The sequence below is a fragment of the Hibiscus syriacus genome, unplaced genomic scaffold, assembly GCF_006381635.1.
Source record: "Hibiscus syriacus cultivar Baekdansim isolate YM2019G1 unplaced genomic scaffold, ASM638163v2 tig00111022_pilon, whole genome shotgun sequence".
Lineage (NCBI taxonomy): Eukaryota > Viridiplantae > Streptophyta > Magnoliopsida > Malvales > Malvaceae > Hibiscus > Hibiscus syriacus.
In genome coordinates, this window is record NW_024062956.1 from 3,632,698 (window position 1) to 3,657,796 (window position 25,099).

At 33.7% G+C, this 25,099-nt stretch overlaps 2 protein-coding genes across 3 annotated transcripts; both read right to left on the bottom strand.

Annotated features, from left to right (window-relative positions):
- Window positions 1-1,414: 1,414 nt before the first annotated feature.
- Window positions 1,415-8,426, bottom strand: LOC120150471 (pentatricopeptide repeat-containing protein At5g27270-like). Its single transcript, XM_039163162.1, is given in 10 exon segments — window positions 1,415-1,753; window positions 2,523-3,184; window positions 3,535-3,599; window positions 4,453-4,574; window positions 4,650-4,737; window positions 4,819-4,923; window positions 5,436-5,747; window positions 5,905-6,650; window positions 6,652-7,307; window positions 7,791-8,426. Coding segments are annotated over 9 exon segments (3,189 nt in total). The 5' UTR covers window positions 8,328-8,426; the 3' UTR covers window positions 1,415-1,753; window positions 2,523-2,626.
- A 6,508-nt stretch (window positions 8,427-14,934) lies between these two features.
- LOC120150378 (TOM1-like protein 1) lies at window positions 14,935-21,724 on the bottom strand. Of its 2 annotated transcripts, none has more exons than XM_039163065.1 (4): window positions 21,595-21,724; window positions 16,914-17,443; window positions 16,149-16,412; window positions 14,935-15,533 (listed from the first exon to the last, which is right to left on the bottom strand). In XM_039163065.1, exons 2-4 carry the CDS (start codon window positions 17,430-17,432, stop codon window positions 15,120-15,122), a joined length of 1,197 nt encoding a protein of 398 aa, XP_039018996.1. In that variant the 5' UTR covers window positions 17,433-17,443; window positions 21,595-21,724; the 3' UTR covers window positions 14,935-15,119. The 2 variants fall into 2 exon arrangements, with proteins under 2 accessions (XP_039018996.1, XP_039018997.1); XM_039163066.1 differs by lacking the exon at window positions 21,595-21,724 and adding an exon at window positions 21,395-21,548.
- Between the last annotated feature and the right edge of the window lie 3,375 nt (window positions 21,725-25,099).

Consider the following 25,099-nt stretch of genomic DNA (forward strand, 5'->3'; position numbering starts at 1 on the left):
GGTTGATTATCTCAGTTGAACTAGTATGGTTATTTTAATGGATGAAAAAAAATTTCTGACCGTGAAAAAAACCTAATTTGATACCGTATTATAATCTAAGAGAATAAATTGAGAGAGAAGGAAAGAACAATGGAGCTAACGCAAGAAAAAAAATATATGATTTATGAAGTAAAAGATTACAAGAGTTTTAAATAGACTTAGCCGCTGACTTCTAATAGGACTTTAAAGATAAACTTCTATAATTACAAAGACTCGTAAGATTTATCTTTATTATCATAAAGAACTCTTACACAAATGAGACTACCACTACTAATAAGGCGGCTGCTACTACTACTACATTGGGTTGTCTATAGAAGGTTAATCGTATCATTTAGTCTAAAAGGTCGGTTAACTGTTATAACAGTGACAATATTTTTCTAACTGTAACCTAACCGTTAAAAAATGATTAACTGTTATTAACGATTCAATTATAGATTAACGTTCACCTATTACAATTATTTTTTAAAAAAAATAACATTTAAAGTTTCATAATTCATACTACAAAACAGTGTAGTACTTAACATATACTTACATCGGTGTAAGTGAATAAAATAAAAAAATGTAACACTTAACACATTCTTACACCGATGTAAATATATACATTTCGTAATATAATTATAAACTTAATTTATTATCAATTAACCGTTTATCAAAATTCACAACCTTAACTTTAACCTTAACCGTTAACCATTACTATTAGTGGTTCGATTAAGCTAAACCGTTTAGTATTAACTGTTCATTTAATTAACATGTTAAATGTAATGATTATATCGATTACCGGTTAGACTTTTTTGAACACCCCTACTACTACATGGTTGCTTCTGACACATCCTTTTCTTCAAAGAGAAAAAAAATTGATGCAACATTTAGGTAAAAAGTCAATTAATTTGTATCTCATGGATTAACCTTAAGAAAGTACTTCAAGAAATATATATTTCTAAAAATCCATTTTGCCACTTGCTTTGATACAAATGTTATCAATTCTCTCTTTTTAGAAGCTTCTCCGGCTTTGTCTTCATCACTTACTACCAAAGGTTGCACTGAACTATATTACTCGAACTTAGAACAAGATCTAAGCATATGATGATTTTGAAGGCACAATTCCATTCGATGTCATCTTTTATATGTATAAACAAAATAATATACTAACATCAAATATTGAGTCAAATCTTAGAAAATTAAATAAACTTCAATTTCAGCTTGCTACAATGTTTAAAAGAACCCTACTTGGACCAACCGAAATGACTTGTAATAATCCAAGGCAAGCAAAAACTTTTGTAAAATTCTATGCAATTAAATTTGAAGGTGAGATAAATGAAGCAGTCAATGCATGAGGTGAAATACATGGTATATCAAAGTTAAAAGAAATGAACCCATCAAGTGATCTCATTGGTAAAAGATAATGTTAATCTTCTTAAAGGTCCTGGGTTTGAACAGCAGCCTCTGCAAGGTGTGTGTGCCTTGTAGGTTAAGAAAATTCTAATGAGACTATTCAAAAAAAAAACCATCGAAAAGCAGAGTCATTCAACTTGAGAGCAATACTAACGTTTTCTCCTACGCTGCTACCAGCTCTGATTCCTCTTGACGGTTCTCAGAGGGAAGCAATAAAGAGTATCTTTCAGCATCAGCCGTTCGAAGAGAGTTAGCTTTCACTTTAGAGTTTCCATTCAACCACAAGGCCGTCAAATAGAATAGATCGAATAAACCCGGGTACCTAAACCCAAACCTAAACAATGAAGGATAGTAATTGGTAAGAGCAACCATCGATATAAAATGGGACAAAAATGAAAGTAAACAAACAATTACAGAAAAATAAAAATTCCAAACCTGCACTGCAGATAAGAAAACCTCATGTTATTTTACCAATAGAAAAGAACAAAAAACACAGATTCTAAAATTCAGATCTCCGCCCATTATTAGATCTCGTAAAATATCTTGATTCTGTTTCTATTTAGAACAAAAGTAGAATGACATCCTCACCATATCTTCAAGAATTACAACACTCAAGCAGTTCAATGGAGCAGATTTTAATTGATTTGCTTAAGCTAATGTAACACTGTTCAGATGTGGTCATTAAGGTGAGATCTGGAGGCATTTAACTGGTATATCTTCTGTCCGCTGGAAGCTGAATTTGAGATATTTATATAAGAAATTGATTGAAAAATTAGAGTGATTTTCAACGTCAAACATGCACAACAAGAGCAAATGAACAATTCACCAAATCTTCATTTCATCACAGCATGCAGTAAAGTTATCAGCCATAGAAACACAAATAATAATAATTTAGGCTGACAAACAATTAGCCTGGATCCATATTGTTCCAACTCATTTTTTGCTTAACATGAAATAGCCATATGAACCAATTAATGGGGAAAACCACAAGAACACACACACACGCACACACATATATAATATGTATATACAAATGCATAAATATATAATATCTGATGCAGGAAAAGGAAAACACAGAGAAAGGCAATAACCTGGTAAATCATGGCCTTCTTCCAAGAAAAAAGCTAGGTCTCAGGCTAGAAATGAAGATACTTTCCAAATGTGAAGCATTGTACCAAAATGATACTGTTAAAGATCAAAGGGTTTTCATCTTGGATCCTACTTTGAGGTTTTCCAAAAATGGGATCCCAAAATTATTCATGGAATCCTGAATACTTTGAGCTTCAGATTCCTTTCCTGCATACTTGTAAAAATGCACAGCTGCACTCATGATATACCTATCTGGTTTTGCAGTATCCTTGATCTGCTCAAAAAAGCTTATGCCTTCTTCCACCAATCCATAGTCAAAATAACATCTTATCATGGTTCGGTAACATGCCTGGTCAGGACTTATACCAGTTGTAATTAGTTCCTTATAAACTCTTTCTGCTTCCCTCGTCATCCCTCCTTTTGCAAAAGCATACAATAAAAGATTAAAATGAGCACAAGTTGGCAGGATGCCCATTTTTCTCATAGAAGCTATAGTTAGCTCCGCTTCTGCATATTTCAAACACTCAGTATAAGCCTGAAGAAGGGAAAGATAGGTGGACGAGTCAGGTGAGGGACCATCCCTATGCATGGCTTCAATAAGTTTCTCAACTTCATCACATAGACCTGCACTGGCATATATGTTGATCATAATTTTGTAGCTTACCTGCATTTCCCCAGAAGGCAACAGTAGCACCAAATGAGTATATCAATAGTTCAAGTATAACTTTTGTTTAAAACTGAGAGTTAACAGATTAAAAAGATTTTTCTACGTATGGATAAGTGTTATTAAAATAATAATGTGTAGCGCTAAATACCAAATCATATATGCAAACATAGATAACAACACACACTAGCATATTTTTATGTGGTGTCCCATGCTTCAATCAGGGTTCTGAATAGCAAAAGGAGTTAGTGTATCAACAAAGGCTATCATAAAAAATACCCATATACATTATTCACAACCAAATGGTACTCAAGCTTCTTCATACTTATTTAACAGTGAGATAAGCATACCATTCCGGGATCTATCCCCTCTTCTAGCATTTTAGCAAACAATGAGGCAGCTTCATCCCTTTTACCTGCAAAACAATTAAATTATTGACGACGATGTAACAAGGAAATCTAACTGTTGTCTAGATCATCTAGCAGGCATACATCATCAATAATCCCATTCAGGGTAAATTTGGTCAGCAGTTCCTTTAAGCCTTGACAGCAATAATGTTCAGCAGCTAGTTTTTCCATAATGTTTCTATAAGCAGCTAAAGAGTGGACAAAATGCTGGAAATATTGATATTAGCATCAGCTTCCTTCTTGTCATAAAAACATAGCAAACTAGGAAGAAGCCAATAAATAAAATGCACAATCTACTTCAACTGCAATATGTGCATTTTAAAATGCATGATATTCATATGGTTACTACATAAGCATATGAAATACATACAAGTTACAAATACATATACTATGGCTATAAATATGAATCAAGTCAATCAAATTTAAGATAATTCTACCAGTGTATAGGAAGACTGATAAAAAACCATAAGCAGCACCTAATTAGTAATTTCCCTCTTAAATGACAATAAATTGACAGCAAGAATGAAAGAAGTAAAAGGACAGAGGCAGTTATAAAAGAGAGAGAAATGAAGTTTGGGAGATACGAAAAGAAGAGAAAAAAAAGAATTCATGAGAATTTCACAATTATTTGATTCTTTCAAGCAATTTTTCCTTTTTCACTTATACAGATCCATATAGAAGGTATGACCCTAGAGCCTTGAAACTTACAGGGTTTAGGATTTAGAAGTTAAAATTATAGGGATAGAGTTTCAAGGAAAACCTAAAGAGCCATTGGTATAATATTGCTATTTTGTTTGCTAGAGTATACAATTGCTAATTAATATTCTCAATTTTTTTCACAGAGAAGAGATCGAACATTACCAGCCTTCCCATAATAGCAAATAAGATTCATATATGCCTTCTCATCCAGAGTCATGCCCAAGCTGCGAGCAAGGTTGAATATCTCCACTGCCTTGTCCAGCTTGTGACCTCGTCCATACACACTGCACGAGTAAGCTGCAACTGTCACATCAACATTCAATTATAGACAAATAATTTCTTGGTGCTCAACTTCTTACCTAATCAAAGTGTTATAAGTCTGAATTGATGGACCAACTCCCTTGGAAAGCATATGCTCATAAATGCTGGTTGCAAAATGTAATTTACCTATAAAATTTGAACTAATTATTGTGAACTTTAACCTGTGGGATCATTAGTATGTAGTGAACAAAGAATGTTTTAAGCAACCTGCTTCTAAAGCTGCCTTGATGAATGTATTGTATGCTACAGTATCAAGTTCCAAATTGTTCTGAAAACAAAAGTGTATCATCTCTTCAGCCTCTTGATGTTTTCCTGGAGAAAGATTAATATTGTTACTCACTGAAAGAGATGCAGTATATCAGTAACAACAGCAAATTAAACAGAGACGCATATAAAACCATAAGGTTGCTTGACATTTTAGATTAGCACACCAGCACACTATCATGACATCACAATTTCTATAAACAAATAGGCAGTAAAGGATAAAAAAAAACCTAAAGTCTTAACAATTTTTTGACAACAAAAAAGGATTTCTCTACAAAATATTCCAACCACTATTACACTCTTAAACTTTAGAAGCTAAATTCCAATGATTGTTAGGTTTAGCTCTTATGTTAAATCATTGAAGAATTTTATAAGCAATCTACCAAAACTTCACGGATGTTATAAGCAATAAACATTAAAGACATCACAAGTAATGAACTTCGAGCCCTGATTATTTAATTACTCTGGAGATTTTCACATAAACCATATGCTATAACTTGATGATCCCTCGTAAATACTATAAATGTTTTGTATGTTTGCAGAATTATATAAACAAATACCAAAATTAGTCAATGAGTTGACAACTTTGCTGATGGCAATGGCACCTAGATCATGCCCCTTTTTGAATGCTTCTTTATATAATGAATATCCCGCCTCAGGTTTACTGCATTTAACATATGCATCAATCATTGAGTTATATATCAATTTCCCACAAGTGGGAGAATTTGCAACTGCAGCGAAGACATATTCGGCCTGTTCTAGCTTCTGGTCCCTTCCATATAAACCAATAATAGATGCAATTGTTGCATCATTCACACTGCAACCTAGCCTGACAACTTGGTCATTAAGAGCTTTCACTTTGGATATATCACCTAATTCAAGAAATCAAAATCAAAACTCAAGTGAAACGCACCACACTAAGTTGTGGCTTCAATCACACAAGATGAACAAATAAACAAATAAATTTTAAAATATATTTCTTTAATTCAATGAAAAATATATTTATTACAATAGTGAACAAAAAATTACCTTCTTTCAGAAAGTTGCTAAGAAGTTGAGTTAATACAGACATGCTATCAGCAGTCTCAAGCAACAACTTTAATACTTTTTCCAAATTATTCAAATCCTTACATTCCAGATACAGCCTGAGCAAATACCCAAGAGCCGTGGAATCAAGTTTGTCGGAGGTCCCATTGCCTTTGACTTTCTGATGTCCAAGGGATTCTCCGCATATGGCTTTAAAAAATGTTTGAATAAACTTGTTATATTTATATGAATCATCACTAACCATCTCTTTTGTCAGTTGTTCAATGTCTTCTCTCATTCCCTCCTTGCAATATATTTTTACAACTGTCCTATAAAGCTCCTCATCAAAAGCTACTTGATCTTTCTTTATCTGCACAATAAATTTCTTGGCCCTTTCTGTCAAGTTAAGTTTAATATACAGTCTGAGCATGTCATTGCATGAACCAGAATCGGGAAGTCCAGTCTTGGCTAAAGCCTGTAATGTCACTTCAGCAGAGTCCAGATTTTCACTCATGACATAACATTGCAAAGAAACAATATAAGCAAATCTTGAGAACCAAACGTCTCTAGATTTCATCATTTGAATAATATCAAGAGCCTTCTTAGGATTGCCTGAATTAAGATGGACTTGCGCCATTGCTAAATATGTTTTCTCATCACTTAGTTGGCCAATCCGATCAATCTCTTCAAATGTTTTTTGGGCATCCTCATAAAGCCCAAGTTTTCCATATATTCTAATTAGCAAGCCATATAACTTCATCAACAGCAATTTTATTTCTTTCCATCTCAGTAAAAAGAGATAGAGCTTGTGAATAATCTTCTTTCTTATAATACAGAGTTAAAAGTGAAGCACATGTGTAGTTGCTTGGAACTATTCCCCTGGATCTCATATCTTCGTATAATCTTAGTGCATCCTTCCAGTTACTATCTTTAGTGTGAGAACTAATAAGCAGGCTATAAGTTGCTTCCTCAGGCACAAAGTCAAGTTTCTTCATCTCATCAAAAGACTTATAAGCCTCTTCACAAAGACCCCCTTTAACAAGTGAGCTGATTACTACTGTATAAGTGAACCTGTTAGGTGCCACCCCTTTATGAACCATTTGCCTCCATAAATCAATGACCTTTTCATGGAGTGATTTCTTTTGCAAAGAAGACAGCATAAAATTGTAAACAGAAGTTGACAATTTGATGCCCCTTTCTTCCACGGCAGAATAAAATGATTGCATAGCCTTGTGTCGTCCCCATCTAGCATATGTACACAACATGGTACCACAAGCTACTTCATCGGGTTCACATCCCGCTTCAAGCATCTCCAGGAAGGTCTGCTCAGTTAGTTTGATTTTCCCCACTTGCCCATAAGCTCGCAAAACAATTGTATAAACAATAACACTCGGGTGATAGCACAACTGTTCAAGCACAAATCTATAATTATAATCTATTAATGTTCAATGTTTCTTAACATAGCAACATAATTACTTTGCATCTCTTTGCGAAAGCTAAACATAACACAATTAGAAGTAAAAAGGCAAACAATGTATTTAGATAGAAACATAAAATATAGAGTTTAACCTTCTCTAGTAGAAAAACACACTGTTTTACTTGTATAGGAAACAACATATGTATCAAGGCAGGTAAATTTGCTCATTGGAACATGCTAAATGGTACGATTCCGAACACAAAGACTTAAAAATAAGGACATTGCGTGTAATATAAATGATAAATTTCAACAGAAAAGATTAAACATCTCTTATCCGGACTACCCCTACATATGTTTAACATTTACAGTGTTAAATTCAAGCAAATATGATTTCGGGGGAAAAAAACAAATACTAATACTAAAAACTGCACGAAGCATACAAGTATCAGAAAAACTAATTAAAACAACATACCTGCAACTTCATCCAAGCAAAGAAATCCCTAACTTGCCTCCAATTTTTTTGTTCTTTCAAAACGACACACATTTCCCTAAAGCTCAACTTCCCAACAAAACTCCCCATCACTCTTCTCACATCAACTTCCCCTTCTTTTCTCTGCCCCATCGCTCTAACAGCCTTTATCGCCGCCACTACGTGCTTCCCATACAACTCCCCGTTCCTCTCATCTTCCAAGTACTTCACCATCTGCTCCGGAGTTCTCTTTATCCATTTCGGAGTCATGGCGCGTGAACCTTGGTTACGCCTCAACGCGCTCAAGTATTGAGCCTTCTTCTTTATGATTCGACGCGCGTTGTCGTCTGAGAGTGGGTTTTTGGGGTTTTTAGATTTGGGTCTGGGTTTTGCGGGGTTGCCGTCGCTGAGGGAAAATGGGTCTGGGCGGACTGAGGAATGAATGCGAAGTTTGCGGTTCGTGGAGGGTGGTTTAGAGAGAGGAAAGGAAGGGTAGAGATGGATTGTACTGGAGAGGAAGGTAGAGTTGAGGGAGTCCATGTATTCAGTGTTCTTTCAGGGAAAATGGAGGCAATGCTATCTTCCGTTCGTTTCCAGTGAAAATTAAACTGTTTTCACCTTTCAGTCAGTTGAGTGAATCCATTGTGATTAAAAGGGGTAAATTATAAATTTAGTAACTGAACTATCTTTCTTCTCCTATTAAACTCGCTTGATTTTATTCACTAAATTTTATTCAATTGTTTTTTAGTCACTCTATAACGATATTGACTATGTTATTATTATTTTATTATGACAATGCAAATTTATTAATTCTTAATTCTAAATATATTTTAAAATAATAATTAAAATGTCTAAAACACCTAAATCTAAGGTGTTTTTACCAAAATATCACCCTTAGACCCAATAATTACCTGTCAGGCACTCTATCTCCAAATATTACCGATCTAGCACTTTTTTAACACGGTGATAATAAAACGAGGGGTTCTGTCAGAACTGGTGCCACGTAAGGGGGAGGTGCGGTTCGTCACCCGCGCCTTCGCGAGTTTCTGACACGTACGGAAGGCACAGATCATTATCCGTAATTGGAAGGTAAGTGGAAGAGGAAGCTTATTCAGAAAGCTTTACGGGATATGTGGGAGGAATTTTATAGTTTGGACTATGAGGATACAATTGGAGACTTGAAAGCAAGATTTAATATGTCAAGATCAAACCTAATAGATATGGGTTGAAACCTAGTGAGACATTGGCTTTGGACGAGAAAGAGTTGAATCGATATGTTTCTTTGAAGAAGCTTGCTCCGTATACGGACAAGGAATGGAAGGTGGCCAATAGTAAGAGGTACCAGCAGAAATAGAGGATTAAGGAGCTTCTCAGGGAAAAGCGAAATGGTCAAAAGTTTGGTAAGAAAAGGTCAAGAGACTCTGTTGAGCAATTGAACGAAGAAAAGAACACAAAATTGGAGGATTCAAATGGTGACATGAAGAATGTATTTGAGCAGGGGAAGAAAAAGCATCGTCAAGCAACCAACATATCAGAGTCGAGGTGAAAAGCATATGGAATGATTTCTTCTGGACAAAAAAAAAGAACAAACACATGCATTAACAAACAATAATAGTTTGGTACGTAAAGATTTTAATTTCCTGTAACTTGTGTTTAAATTTTATCTTATGTCTTAAGACTTTTTTATTCGAATATATAGAGAAATAATAATTACTGTAACACCCCAACCCGTATCCGACCCGGATACGAGTCCGAAGTGTCACATTGACTTTTCAAACATTTATTCGTATAAAATAGTGAGTAATTTAAAAACTTTTATAACATTTAACTTATTCAAAACATTTACAAAACTATTCAGAGCTTATACAATATATTCTTTTGATTACATGCCAACTAGAACTTTATATATAAAAAATACATATTATTCACCTCTCTTCTGATCTGACATTCGGTAAGGAGAACTGACATGTCTTGTTCCTCTTTACTTCTCTTTTCGCTTTCCAAACCTACGTGTGAAACAATCACACGCTAAGTCGATGACTTAGTGAGGCATATAAAACATATAATATTTCATATAACATAAAGCATACATAAACATATACCATCATTATCATAATCTCTATCATTATCATTAAGAAACACACATAACATCATATGGTTCATGAAACACATTTCAAATCACTTATAAACCCATCGTATACATATCACATTCAGTATGTTTGTTTATTATCTTTATTAGCCCATGTACACTAGTGAGAACTTAAGGTATGTGAGTACATTGAGGTTGTGCACACATATACTGTCACCACAGCTCGATCAATGTCCCGAAGGACCTATCCAGAGGTCATAAAGATCCTCGGTAACTATCCAGAGGTCATAAAGATCCTCGGTAACTGTCCAGAGGTCCCGAAGAACCTAGGTAAACTATCCATATGTTCCCTTAGAACATAGGTATACTGTCCATATGTCTCGAAAGACATAGGTAGTTCTTTGACTCTTGGCATGCCAACTATACCTACAGGTTCTCATAACTCATAACATGGGCATTATCATTATGAATACATTTCTCATCACTTGTTCTTTCTCTTCTGTCACATACCACATGTATGTGTAACCATGTATTTCATATCATATATTTTATAATAGATTCTTATATCATTATTTGTTTCATTCCTACCTATTCACAATCACACTAACATGTAATGCAAGCAAGATGTATTAATACATACATGTAATCACATAACTTATATCATATCATTTCTCTTATAAACACATATCTCTTCTTTTCTGTCACGTATCACATATACGTGTAATCATTGATCTTATAATCTCATGTTCCTTCTCTTCTGTCACATACCCTATGTTTGTGTAAACATATATCTCATAAACATATATTTATGAATCTCATATCGTATCACATATTCACATAAACATGTAATCCACTTTCACATAGCTTGTCACATAGGCATGTATTCTCATATATTATAATTTCATATAGTTCAATATCACATATCACATATACATGTAATCATGTACTCATACACACATAAGCATCATATCAGTCACAAATCAAATAACATTTTAGGAGTCACTTCTTACCATAGTAACTCCATCACTGGCTCATCACAAGCCAATGTTTATTCGATAACATAAGTACAATTAAATTGCACTCACCTTAGCTTTGCTTTGATTCGATTCTAATCCTTCAATTGTTTCTGAATGGGATCACGTTCTATATCTACATAATCATTCATAGATCTATATCAGTATTATAACTAATATACTCTAATGGTTCACTCCTTAGACTAAGAAAAATGCCAATTTCATCTTTCAATGAAAGTATGCATCGATGCACTACTGATGCATCGGTGCATAAAATGCATTCGATGTTGTATTATCACTGGGATGCATCGATGCATGCCTTATGCATCGATGCATGCCTTATGCATCGATGCACTAATTGCATTCGATGTTTCTATTTTAAAAGAGTGCATCGATGCACTACCTATGCATCGATACACCTTCAAACAAAATTCTGGGTTTTAACCTTGATGCATCGATGCACTATGAATGTGCATCGATGCACTCTGCCCAGAACCTCTTTTTGAACCCGAAAATCATCAACTCTTCACTCAAATGCTTCATATTTCATCCCCTTTCATAATCCTAACTTTCATATACATGTTTAAACTCACTTATAATCATTTATCCCATCTTTAACCTTAATATCCTCTCCTTTTTAGGAACTTCAAGAATCATACCCTATTTTCCACATGTTTCAAATCCAGTTCTAACATTTAATACTTCTTAATTTAGCTGATGACAAGTCAAATTTAGTTCCCAATTCAACTTATCATCTCTTTTTCCAAAGATTCACTTAAAAACCCATTTTTTTTTTAATCTTTCATAACTCCTTTATCTTTTGATTTTAAGATAACTTAAGCTTTCCTTAAGCTTAGTTATCCTCTAATGATCAAAACCCAACCTTTAATTCAACAAATAATCAAGAAATCAGAAACTCACCTTTGCTTAGCTTCCACGGGGAGGAGGAAGAAGAAATGAAGAAGAAGATGAAAATGTTTTCATCTTCCACGTTTTCATCTCTTATAAAAAGGATAAAATATCTTTAATATCAAATGACCATTTTACCCTTTAATTCCTTTAATAATTACTAACAACTTTTAGGAAATATTTTCAAACAAATCACTGAACTAATCCATTCTTCTACTTTAGTCACCAAATTCTAAAACTTTACAATTTGGTCACTAACCCATAGTTTGGGATGTTACAATTACTGTTTGAATCGGTACAATCTCTATGGTGAGGAAAACATATTCATGAAACTGTTTCTTTAATGTTATGTTATAAATGTATATTTTGTAAAGTAACTGATGAAATGTGATTGGTTCCTTACCTTATTTTGTAGTTTCTTTAATGGCATGTTGAAAGAATGGTGAGGAAAGAAAGGAATTGGAATTTTAGCTGGCATTGTATTGTATGTTGTAATCTTTCCATACCTTGTTTGATATCCTTGAATGGCTTAAAACTAGTCATCTTAAAGGTCTCACGTCTTCGTGACATGTAAATACACAGCATGTTTCTTGTTTGTGAGAGTTGTGGCTGCGTTGAAATCATCCCATCCCCTATAGGTGTGCTCTAAAATAGTTTATTTTGGTTGTGAATTACTCAGTTTGTGCTTTCGTTCTCATGAACGGCATTCCCTATTATTTCTACGGCAAATGCTACGGTGTTAGAGAACTTGTCATTCTCTCGTGACGAGCTTTCCTTGATATTATTTTTTATTGGCCTTGGTCATGTGAAGGTGACCGTTGAGTTTGAGAATTATAGTTGGTATGACTGTTTGATATATTAAATTTTTAATTTTGAAATTTGGAATTCGTCATTCTTTCATGACGAGCTCGAACAGTTATAATGGTTTTTTTAAAATGTATATAAATAGGAGTTGGTAGTTTAAATGTTTATGTAAAAAGAGGAAAATAGAAAGATATATGAGGTTCAGAAAATGAATCCTTGGGAAAGAAATTGTATCTGATTAGGAGAATGGTGTTTATAGATTCTACGACTTCGATGATTCAAACTCGTTTTTAGATGATAAGTTGATATATTGTTCAATTATTTCGAGGCATCGAAAGCAAAGGAAAATGAAAGAAGTGGAAGAGGAGCTTAAAAATTCTAAGGAGCTCGAGAAGACGAAAGAAAATTTGAAAACTTGTAAATCTACTTAGAGGGGAAAAATATGTTGCGGATATAGTGGTAGGATAAATGTAACAAATTAGAGCGAAGGGATTTAGTTTTTAGGGTTTAAATATATGTACGGGAATGCCATTAATAATGAAGTAATTATTGTTTTAAGGGATGTTATATATGAATAGTTGCAACTATCGACATATAATAATGATTTAAAGTGCATGTGTAAAAAATATAAGCTTAAAAACACACAACCATAAAATAGAAACTTTTTTAAAATACATAAACACATCTATATAAAAATATGCCAACAATTCAAAAAAATAAAGTGAAATATATTAATATAGAAAACTAAATAAGGATTAATCGACGAATTCAATAACTTGGAATATTCAGACAATGTTTTGGTTGTCTCCTTCACCTCTACAATACCCAGAAAACTATTATAGGCCTGTGACCATATTTTCTTAAAGATTTCGGATGCGAATTTAAAAATCTAAAATTTAAAACGATTATTAAATTAATAAAATTAAAAGATTAAAAATAAAAATAAATAAAATTTTATATAAATGATGATAATTTTTTTATGATTTTACAGTGTTAGAATTAGATTATATAAAAAAATATTGAACGAGAACGAAATTAGATTTATCATAATTAATTAAAAATTAAAATTAAATTGAGTTTATTTTAATTATTAGGTTTTTAAATTTTAGACTTAGATGTTTAATTAATAAAATTAAATAAATAAAATTCAAATTCAATAAATAATTAAAATAATATATATGTGTGTGTGAGAGTGTGTTTGTTTTGGGTTTCGAATCAAGTTTAAGTCTATGTCAAGTCACGGGTTGAATTTCAACTATTTTTGTGATATATATATATTTTTGAATAGTTTAAGATGATTACAATGACATGATGTCCTATAGGGAGAATAACATTTCCTTTTAATTTATCACTCAAGCAACTCAATGAATTGTTTGTGATTTTATATTTTTTTAATAATATGAGAGGATTACAAGGACTCAAGTCCATTAAAACAACATTCATTTTTATCAATAATTTATTAGTGATTTTATATTTTATTATATTTAGTATTAAAACGGTTACTTTTTTTAATAGTTTGTAATGATTATAAGATTGTATATGTTTAAAACTTTCTAACATATTGACGATGTGCATGCACTTCACAGATGCAACTGTTTGAGTCTATGACCTCTAAAAAAAATAACATTCTCTTTTACCACTAAAGTCATTTGATAGGTTCATTAAGATGAGTTAATTAAACCCTTGGTGGGATGACAAAAAAATATATATTTAAACGAAGATTTGATTGAATATAACAATGACTTGATTGAATGAAGGTCGTATGTTCAATTCTTGTATAATCCCTTAACTTGGAAGAAAAATTGTGAGACAAATACATACACACGTGTACTCTAATTATATGATATTATTTTATTGAGTTATTTAACTATCAAAAGTTACAAAATGTTCACCCGATTATTTATTATGTTTCAAACTTATCTTTTTTTGGTTAAAAAATTAACGACGGTCTGAGCTAGCCGTTAACCTGCTGACTGAGATATGATAAAATATGATCTCATAATCTCAAACGACTATCATATCTCAGTCAGCATGTTAATGTCCAACTCAGACGATTGTTTATTTTTTAACTGAAGAAGACGAGTTTTAAACATAATGTATAATTAGGTGATCATTTTATAACTTTTAATAATCACGAAACTAAAAAAATTAACTTTTTATAGTCGAGGGACTTAACAAATCAACTCTCTATAATCAATGGATCATTTTGTAACTTTTAATAGTTGAGGATTCAACAAAATATTAGATCATTTGTGTACTTTAACCAAAATAATAATCCATAAATAAGGGACATGAATTAAGCAGGCAGCAAAGAGCAAATAAGAACCAGTCATGTCATCAAACCATCAATATGATAGCCAATAGCCATACACATAACAAATCCAAGTATGTATTTTACGGAACAACAAATGCGAAAGAAAAATCTGTGTTCGTCCCCAGTTTTTGATTCCAAAAAATGCCTACAATGACCCGACACAGGCCTTCTGTCATAAACTATGGAATGGAGTTGAGTATCAATCAGAGTGTGATTAGATCGTCTTTAGTTCCTTGCTGCTTCTTTGAATCTTCGGATGAACCTCCACCTTTCTTACCAAAAATCATTTCATCGAGATCGTCCATCATGTCGTCATTGCTTCCCCCGTTAGTCCCTTGTCGTGTACCTGCTGGTTTTCTAATCAATGCATCTTCTCTCGCATGATGGGGTGAATCATCACGCGCGACAGCCACGGGAATCATAGCAGGTTCTGGCTCACTACGAACCGCTGATGGCATATTCAATTCTTCATACTTTGAAAGAGCTTTCTGGATCTCATCGTTCACATTCAAAGCTTCGAAAAGCAGGGCTGAGTTGGCTCCAGCAGTATCGATGATTCTTAGAACAGTGGATTGGGACTGTCGACATTGCTGGACAAGCGTAGTTGTCAAATCATCCTGCCAACAAAGTAACGAAAATTACAGTGGATTCAAATCAGTACATAAGGCATTAAAAGAAAACCCTTGAACTCGGCACCTACTTATTTTTGCAACTTCTTTTTATTTTATTTGTTTTCTTTTCCGAGCATGGACATATCGAAAGATTAAAAATATGTTAAATCTAATTCGATGACATGTCAACCATCACCACAAAGCATCTCTTTCAATATACACTTCTAGCGGAGCATGCATGCATAACAAGTCGTAGACATTGACTTCAATCTCTATGGGAAAACTTGATACAGCTATTGTGATCTGAATTCTCACCAATATTCATTGTTGAAGGTAATGTCGTAAAAAGATTGAAAAACTCTAAACCGAAAGTAAATTCCTCGAAAAGTAGAGCAATATGAAAATTTATTGAAAAACAAGATGATCTTTGCACGTTATAAGGCTCACTACATGCAACAATGTTCCGATCATTCATTGATATACATGGACAAAACACATTAACGACTCATACGGCCAAGACTTGGATTTTTAAGGCTTGACTCGGCACCATAGAAGGAGGCATACTTCACTGGTCATTTTTATGAGCTAGAAACTAAGAAGTGCTAGAAAAGACAATAATACCTCAAGAGTATCTTGTTGTGGTGATGAGGATAACACAGTTGAAAGAAGCTCGATGCTGTTTCTTGCTACATCAAATGCTTCCTCAGTCTGTTCGACGGTAAAGGTTTGGAGAGGAGCATCATGCTGAAGCTGCATGTCATGTTGAAACTGATTTGCAAGACTAGCATCTACTTCTGCTGCAGAAACTGAACGAGGAGGGGTAAAAATAGGTGCCAAGCTCTCGTTATCACGACCAGGAAAGCGAATACCCCTTGATTTTAAGCTCTACAACAGAGAAAAGGATTATTTGAGAAATCTCAAAAGTCAAAAGATAAAGATAAAGATAAGGGTTCATCTTAGTAGCAACACCGCACCATGCGTTTGGGATGCATATTTAATCCTATTGCAATTCAGAGCAAAAATAATTCAAGAGACGTTGATGTACCAAAACGTTCTAGTCAAGAATTCAATTGTTCGAGAAAGCTTATATGCAGACTTCCTAAATTGATCTTATGATTGCAATGAACTGAACTAAACAAATAAGTTGAAACATTTCGCTCTTTTTTATTGGAAATTTTTTCGTCCTCTGATTGTGTGAGGATTTGTAGGATATATTAACCACAATTCCAAGACTGTAAAGCAACTGAAAGAAAGTTCAAAAATTAAACTAAAGCTAGACAACTTTGAATCATAAACACATCAGGAAAACTGAAAAACAAAATTAAATGATCATGTTTCTGTAACTCGTCTCAACAACTACACAAAACATGAAAAATATGTTTTTACCTTGTAAGTCTCTTCATAAATAGGTAAATAGCGGAGCTCATCGGTTGATTCCCCCCATGATTCAATAAGCATCAAAGCCTTGTTCTGGTTATTAACTACAGTCTGAGGATCGTCAATAAGCTTAACCATCTCATCAAGAACCCCCTCAGCTGCCACCTCGAAAAATGCCTTCTCGCAATTCTTGACACAAGTTTCAAGCAACACCAGGGACAAATACTGAACCCTAGGGTTCTTTAACATCATCCTCCGCTTTATGCCACGAATCAATTCAACACCGCTAATTTTTTCATGGTTGATCATGTCGCAGATATCGAGAAACAAGGCCCAATCAGGCTCATCAAGGGCCTCTGAGGTGGCATCGTCAACAAGCTTATCAGCAGGGTTCGGGCCTTGGAAGAGCTCCTTCACCTTAAAGCTCATCGAGCTCATGCCAGCGCTCATCTTTCTGCCCACCTCGGCTCCTTCAGTCTTGAGGAGTTCACCAAAGGCAGTAACTTTGTCCATCAAATTCTTGTCCATTTTCACCAAACCTTCACAACAATGATACCGCCCATTTTAACCACAGTCCCATTTTTGCAATCAGATATTATAACCCTAATGGGTCTAGGGTTTTTATCAATCAAAATGAATGAAAATGTTATGATGCTTCGTTTCTCTCTAGATCTATTCTTCCTTCAATGTCTTCACCCTGCTTGTAACACCCCCAACCCGTATCCGACCCGGATACGAGTCCGAAGTGTCACATTGACTTTTCAAACCTTGACTCTTAAGAAAAATCCCGGGAAATTTAAAACTTTATTTAAAACAAAATACAGACTTTATCAGAGTGCTCGTACTTAATGACTTATTACATGCCAACACTTTATACATAACCAAAAACATACTTTATCAAATATTTCTGATCTGATCTTTTGGTAAGGAAAACTGACCTGTCTTGCTCCGCATCACTCCTTACTCTTCTCGAAACCTACGTGTGAAACAATCACACGCTAAGTCGAAGACTTAGTGAGGCATAACCACTTATAATGCACTTTAAAACATATATTGATACATGCATGTTCTGTTCTATCATGTTATAGCAATTCCAGGCATTTTTCATATCGTATAGAATCATATCAGATTAATCGTAGTAAATTCATACATACACATAATTCATCATTCACATGTTATCATATAATCACATACTTTTTCAATCAAACACTATACACACAACATCATATAATTTCTATAGCATTTATCATACCACTAACTTATATTTGTTCATATCTCTGGATTAGCCCATGTATATATGTGAGAACTATCGATATGTGAGTCTATAGAGGTTGTGCACTATGCTGTCACCACAGCTCGTATAAATGCACCGAAGTGCCCCGTAGAATTGCACCGAAGTGCCCGTAGAATTGCACCGTAGTGCCCGTAGAATGATGTCCATAAGGACCACGTAGAATTCCTTAAGAATCATATACATATACTATGGATCAAGTATGTGTCTTTCAAGACTTCACACAGGTTCCAAAGGATATACATATGTCCTAAAGAACCGAATAAACCCTCGACTCTTGGCATGCCAACTATACCCCTAGCTCTCATGACACATAACATGGGCGTTATCATTTATTTCATTTCAAATATTCACATAAACTTGTAATTCACTTTCACTTATCACGTATCACATAGCTTCTTTTCATATGATCACATAGTCCCGTAGTTCACTTGCACGTAGATCATTTCCATATAATTCACATGTCACATATGTCATGTTTTCATATAATTTCTATCATTTCTCACCCAATCACCTTTATTCATATAAACATACTTATCATATCTTGTTCACATAAGATCATATACTTCATATAATATATCGAAACACCTAGAACACTTTCACGTAGCTTATAGTCATAAGTTTTATCTCATAACCTATACTTGTTTTCACATATATATATTTCATAGCATTTCTTATACCATCACATAATTCCTTTAACATACATAACATATCATGTAACATTATAATAGCAATACTTATAAGTCATATTGCTTATATCTTAATCTTATGCCTTCTCTTAAACATATATATATATATATATATATATATATATATATATATATATATATATATATTCACATGTTCAGGTAATTCACCATTTCATCACATAATTGTGTATTCATATAACTCATTTCATTTCATTTCATATCTATCTATATATATCTATATCCTCAAGATTATCCTAATATAAATCATATAGCACTCTTATATTTCGTATTCATCTAGGGCAGACTTATAAACATATCTCACTTCTATTATTTCTATATATAATCTAATCTGTTACTTAATTCAATTTCATATCACTCTTATAATCTTCTCATATAACTTCACAAATTTCTATCATTCAACCCATGTTATAGTTTTATTTAAACCTATGAATCTTTCCCATCTAGCTTATCTTATACGTTCATCTTATCATTTATGTTCAAATCCCCTAGTTAGTGTACTATTTTCACTTCATCCTATAGATCAATATTATCCAGCTTATTTCACTTATCATATAATAATATAATTATATTTTACTATGATCACATAGTTTATATCTCATACTTTGCTTTCTCATGTTCACCTATATCATGTCATATGGCTCATATCTTTCTCATGCAGTCACATAGTTCAGTTTCACATATGTATATATATATACATTATATAGCACATACTTCTCATAACATTACATTCAAAAGCATGTCAACACATATATTCATGCATACATACAATTCATGTCATTCATATACGTATAATCATATATTCATGCATTCTAACATAGGAAATAGACTTGTCGCAAGTCTTGTTTCCATTTAGCACCATAAACTAACTAATATGCACTCACCTGGCCTCACTAGCCAATTCCAATCTCTTATCTTTCCCTTGATCGATCTTACTTGCCAAACGTTCCGGAATTGCTTTATGCGTAGAATCTACATAATTGTACATTTCGAGACCATCATTAGGTACCTACACCTTGTAATTAGATACTAGCAACTTAAACTAACTTATTAAACCCATATTCTCAATTTTCCTTTAGGGGGAATCGGTTCCCCCCTATGGGGGTATCGGTTCCCCCATGACATACTGGAAATTCTTGTTCGTTTGAAGGGGTATCGGTTCCCCTTGAATGGGTACCGATTCCCCTTGCCCAGAAATCATATTTTGAGCTCGAAAATCCTTCATTTTCAGCTCAACACATCATACTTCATTCCCTTTAATATTCCTAACTTTCATACACATACTTAAACTCATTTCTACTCCATAATCACTTCTTTAAACTCAAAATTCTATCTTCCATATAAGATTCAAAAATCATACCAAATTTTCAATGTGTTCTAATTCTCATTCTATCACTTCATATCTCTTAATTTAATCCTTGACAAGTCAAATTCAACTTCACAATCTATTAACTCCTTCCATATCAAAAATTCACTTAAAAACTCATTTTTCTTAATTTCTCATAACTTGTTAATCTTTGAGGTTTAAGCCCCCTAAAGCTTTCCTTAATCTTTCTTAATATCCCAAGAATCAAAACAAGCTTTAAAACGAAAGAATTAACCAACTAAAGACTCACTTACCTTATACCAAGCTTCACGGTGGAGAGGAGGAAGAAGAAGACTGAAGAATGCTCTGGACTCTTCTTCATACGTGCTTATTACCCTTAAAAAAAATTATAAAAAATCTTTCTGGTCAAATGACCATAATACCCTTAATTTCCTTTAATAATTACCAAATACCCTTCAATATATATTCAAATAATCATTGAATTCTTTCATTCTTCTACTTTAGTCACCAAATTCTGAAACTTTACAATTTGGTCACTAACCCGGTATTGCGGATGTTACACTGCTTCTGTTCTTCAAATTCTTCCTAATATTCATCAATTCTTAGTTTAATCTCTATCAAACAAATCGGTATCGTTGAATAAACATCCGAAGAAATGGAAAAGTGCAAAGAAATAGTGCCTAAATGCATTCATCCTTGGGTTATAATCATTAACATAAAAGTTCTTCCCAGTAAACCTCCATGGAAAAATAAACTCCCACTCAAAATTACAAGAATGCAATAAAATAATCAAACAGGAATAACTATAATTTGCCTCACCATCGTTAACTAGAATGATCAAAAGTCTGGTTTTGCTTCTTTTTTTCACTGAAGTACCAGCAGAACCTAATTCAAATCTAAAAATTTATGTGAATAATAATCAACAGCATCAAAATTCTTTAAATCCAAAAATGAATAAAACCCTAGTTCCCAAATCTTCAGGGGAAAGTATAATTATCAAAATACCAACTTCAAAACCTCCAAAAATTGAACAAGTTACTGAATAAAAAAAGAAACTAATATAACGCAAATAAATAAAGTATTTAAAAGTAAATATCAAATTCTCTCCTATTATAGCAGCAATTGCAGAATACAAATATAAGGGCATGATATATAACTTCCAAACCTTTGAAACCTTCAGAAAACTCTAAACTTGAACAAGATCACCACCAAATAGCTAAAGGCCTTGCTTAGCTACTAAGAATTATAAGGAAAAAATTGTCCAAAATCAGGTTCATTAAGTCAACTGCTGGGTCAGCTAAACCTAGATTCTAAATACATCAAATTCAGAATCAGGGAAAAAAAAGAGACGATCAATTTCTTCACCTTTGAAAATTGAAATCAAACTGTAAAGTTAGAGTTTTTGATCTGTCATTGGAGTTCCAAACTCGGTCTTTCTTCATATACGTCGCTAAAAGACGATTTCTTTCGTTTTAAATTTCTTTATCGCTTTTTTTTCAAATTAATTAATAATAAATATTGCGTATATGTAAAGGTTGTTGCCGTAATTCCAATGGTTATTTGAAAAAAATAAGTAAACGACACCGTCCCATTTATTAATGCAGCTTTTACCTCCTATATTCTTAGAATATTAGGATGCATTTTATTCAAGAGAAAATAATCTCAGTGACCAAAAATACCTTATAATATATGATTTTAATCAAATTTTTTTGGATTTGCCAAAATGACCAACTAAATCGCAATGCGATCGATAATTCGCAACGCGATCTCTGGTATCGCAAATCAGTTTCCAGAATCGCAACGCGATTCTGACTATCGCATTGCGATTTTCCAAATTCGCGTTGCGATTTTCCGAAATCGCAATGCGAATATGTAAATCGCAATGCGATTTTGACTATCGCAACGCGATTCTTACTATCAACGCAATTCTGACTGTCGCAACACTGAATTTCAAATTCGCAACAGGTTTTAGTTTCGCAACACAAATGTTTTGGGTATATAACTACGCAGCAGAAGCAACTCATAACCTAAATCCCTAAATCGCAACTCATTCCATCTCCATCTATCACTCTCTCCGGCGACATCCGTTCCTATATCCAACGACATCCTTCCCCATCCGGCAACAGGTTTTAGTTTCGCAGCTCGTTTGTTTAGTAAATTAATTTACAATAATGAAATCATCTAATGTTGATCATGTTTGGATAGATTTGTGTTTTGGAGGGTCATGGGAGAATGTTCATGGTGTTTTACAATATATGCCTTTACCCATGAATCTTCAACTAAAACTGTCATTAAAAAAAGTTAACTTATGAAACTCTAATGTTACGTGTTGCAAATAAATTGAATTTAGAGCCCTTAAGTGGATTTAGGTTATCTTATCAGAGAAAATGTAAAGTTTATTTGTTAACCGACAATGAAGATGTTGAACGATTCATTGCTTACATTAGTGTTTCGCAAGATGATGTTACATTGTATGTTGTTGAACCTAGAAGTAGTGAAGTTGGGTCAGTAGCGGGTAGTAATCAACTAAGTTTTTCAACCCTAGTTTATGGTGCTTAAAATTTAATGGTTCCACCACAATTTCATCACCAATCAAATTTTGTTTCACCACATTTCCAATACCAAACACAATCTCAAAACCCACAACATTTCCCTAATCCAAATCCCAATCAACTTTCAGCACCAAATTCCGATTTACGTATTAACCAGTTAGACGATGATGAGCCAACAGAAAAAATTGTGAGTACTAGTCGGTATTCAAAATTTGATCTTGGTCAATACCCAGTCTTTGATCTTGGTCAATACTCAGATTTTGATGATGTTTCAGAAGAAGAAACAAACCCTGCGTGTAATGATTTTGATATTGGTCAATACCCGAATTTTGATGATGAAACAGCCGCTGTCGAGGAAGATGTTGTTGATGATAATGAGGAGGAAGTTACGACTGTGAATGAACATGTTGAACATCCACTCTGTAATTCATATAACCCTGAAGAAGAAAAAGAAGAAAAAATCCCCGAAGAAAAGTCCCCGAAGAAAATGTCACAGGAGTATAACTGGAATATGCCAGAATTACTTCAGATACCGGAAGAATAGTTGGTAAAAATAGCAGTTGATTGTTACACAAAATTATTCGTATCAAGAAAGATGATTGTTTTGATACAAAGGAAGACTTAAAGATAGCTTTGTATACGAAATGTGTGGAAGATGGCTATCAACTAAAAGTTAACAAATCAAGCAAAGATCGTTTCGAAACAAGGTGTATGATTGACAAAAACTGTACGTGGCGTATGATTGCAAAGAGGATAAAAGATTGCGAAATGTTTCAAGTTAGGACTTTTATTGATAAATATACATGTTCAAGAACCCAAGTTTTTCCTCACCATCGACAGGCAAACAAAAAGGTGTTGGGTGGTTTTCTGGCTGAGTTAATGTTTTTGAATGGCAGGGTATATCGGGGACATGAAATTATGACTGATATGAATACTCGGTTCAAGATTAGAATCTCATATTCTCAAGATTGGAGAGCCAAATGTTATGCCTTGGAATTGTTGAGGGGGTCGCCAGAAGCATCGTTTGCCCAACTGCCGGCTTATTGTCACAATTTAAAGCTAAAAAATCCTAGGTCGGTAACTCATATCAAAACAGATAGAGATGAACACTTTGAGTTGCTGTTTATCGCCATTGGTGTTGCGGTTAATAAATCAATATAATTTTGTTGACTCATTTTTGTTAGTTGCATGCATTTCACATTTAAATGATTATATTTCTTGTGTATATGATTTTGTAGATTCGTTCGTTTATTACTTGCATGCGCCCAGTTATTATAGTTGACGGAGCACATTTAAAAGGTCGATACCTTGGAGTAAACATATTAGCAGTAGCCATGGATGCTAACAATGGGATACTGCCAATAGCTTACGGGGTTGGCAAATCTGAAACCTCTGATTCATGAACATGGTTTATGGGGGCATCTTAGGGATTGCATAGGTCCTATTAGCAATCTGACAATCATATCCGATAGGGCAAACTCAATTGACAACGCTGTTAGAAGGTGTTTCCCAGATGCTTTTCATGGACTTTGTGGTGTTCATTTATATAGAAATCTAAAATCAAGGTCTGTTGGTATAAAAATCACAAATGGACATACTGGAAGGCTATAAAAGTTTATCGGGAAGTGGATTTTAATAAGCATATAAATTGTTTAAGACGTGTTTTGCCTCAGTGTGCTCTAATACTAGAAGATGTCGGGTTTGAAAGATGGTCAAGAGTACATCAACTTGGAGCAAGATATGGTTACATGATGTCTAATAGTGCAGAATCAATCAACGCTCTAAGTCGTCATTCCCGGAAATTACCCATTACTATGTTAATGGAGTTTTTTCGAGCCTCTATTCAATAGTGGTACTACAAGAAAAGAAACCATGCATGTATTATTTCTTTAAATTCGTAACTTATCATATATTTTACTAAGTATTATTTATTTAAATTTACAGGAACATTGGAACATCGTGTTACACCATGGACTGAAAAAAGACAACGAAACGTGTTATGAAGTCAACGTCATAGAGAGTTGAATCATGTTCAAACACTTTGTTTGAAGTACTGGATAATAAATTAAATGGGCTTATCGATCTAAATGCAAAGACGTGTAGTTGTATGAAATGGCAAACATCTGGTTATCCGCGTGGGCATGTTATAAAAGTTGCTCTTCATCTAAACCAAGATAATTCAAGCGCATACGCTATGGATTGCTACACTACAAAAGTATATCGACAGACTTATGCCGAGATTATCTACCCTATTCCACATCATTCTGAGTGGGACATACCAGATGACTTACAAACAGTTTTGCCACCAGTCATGGACA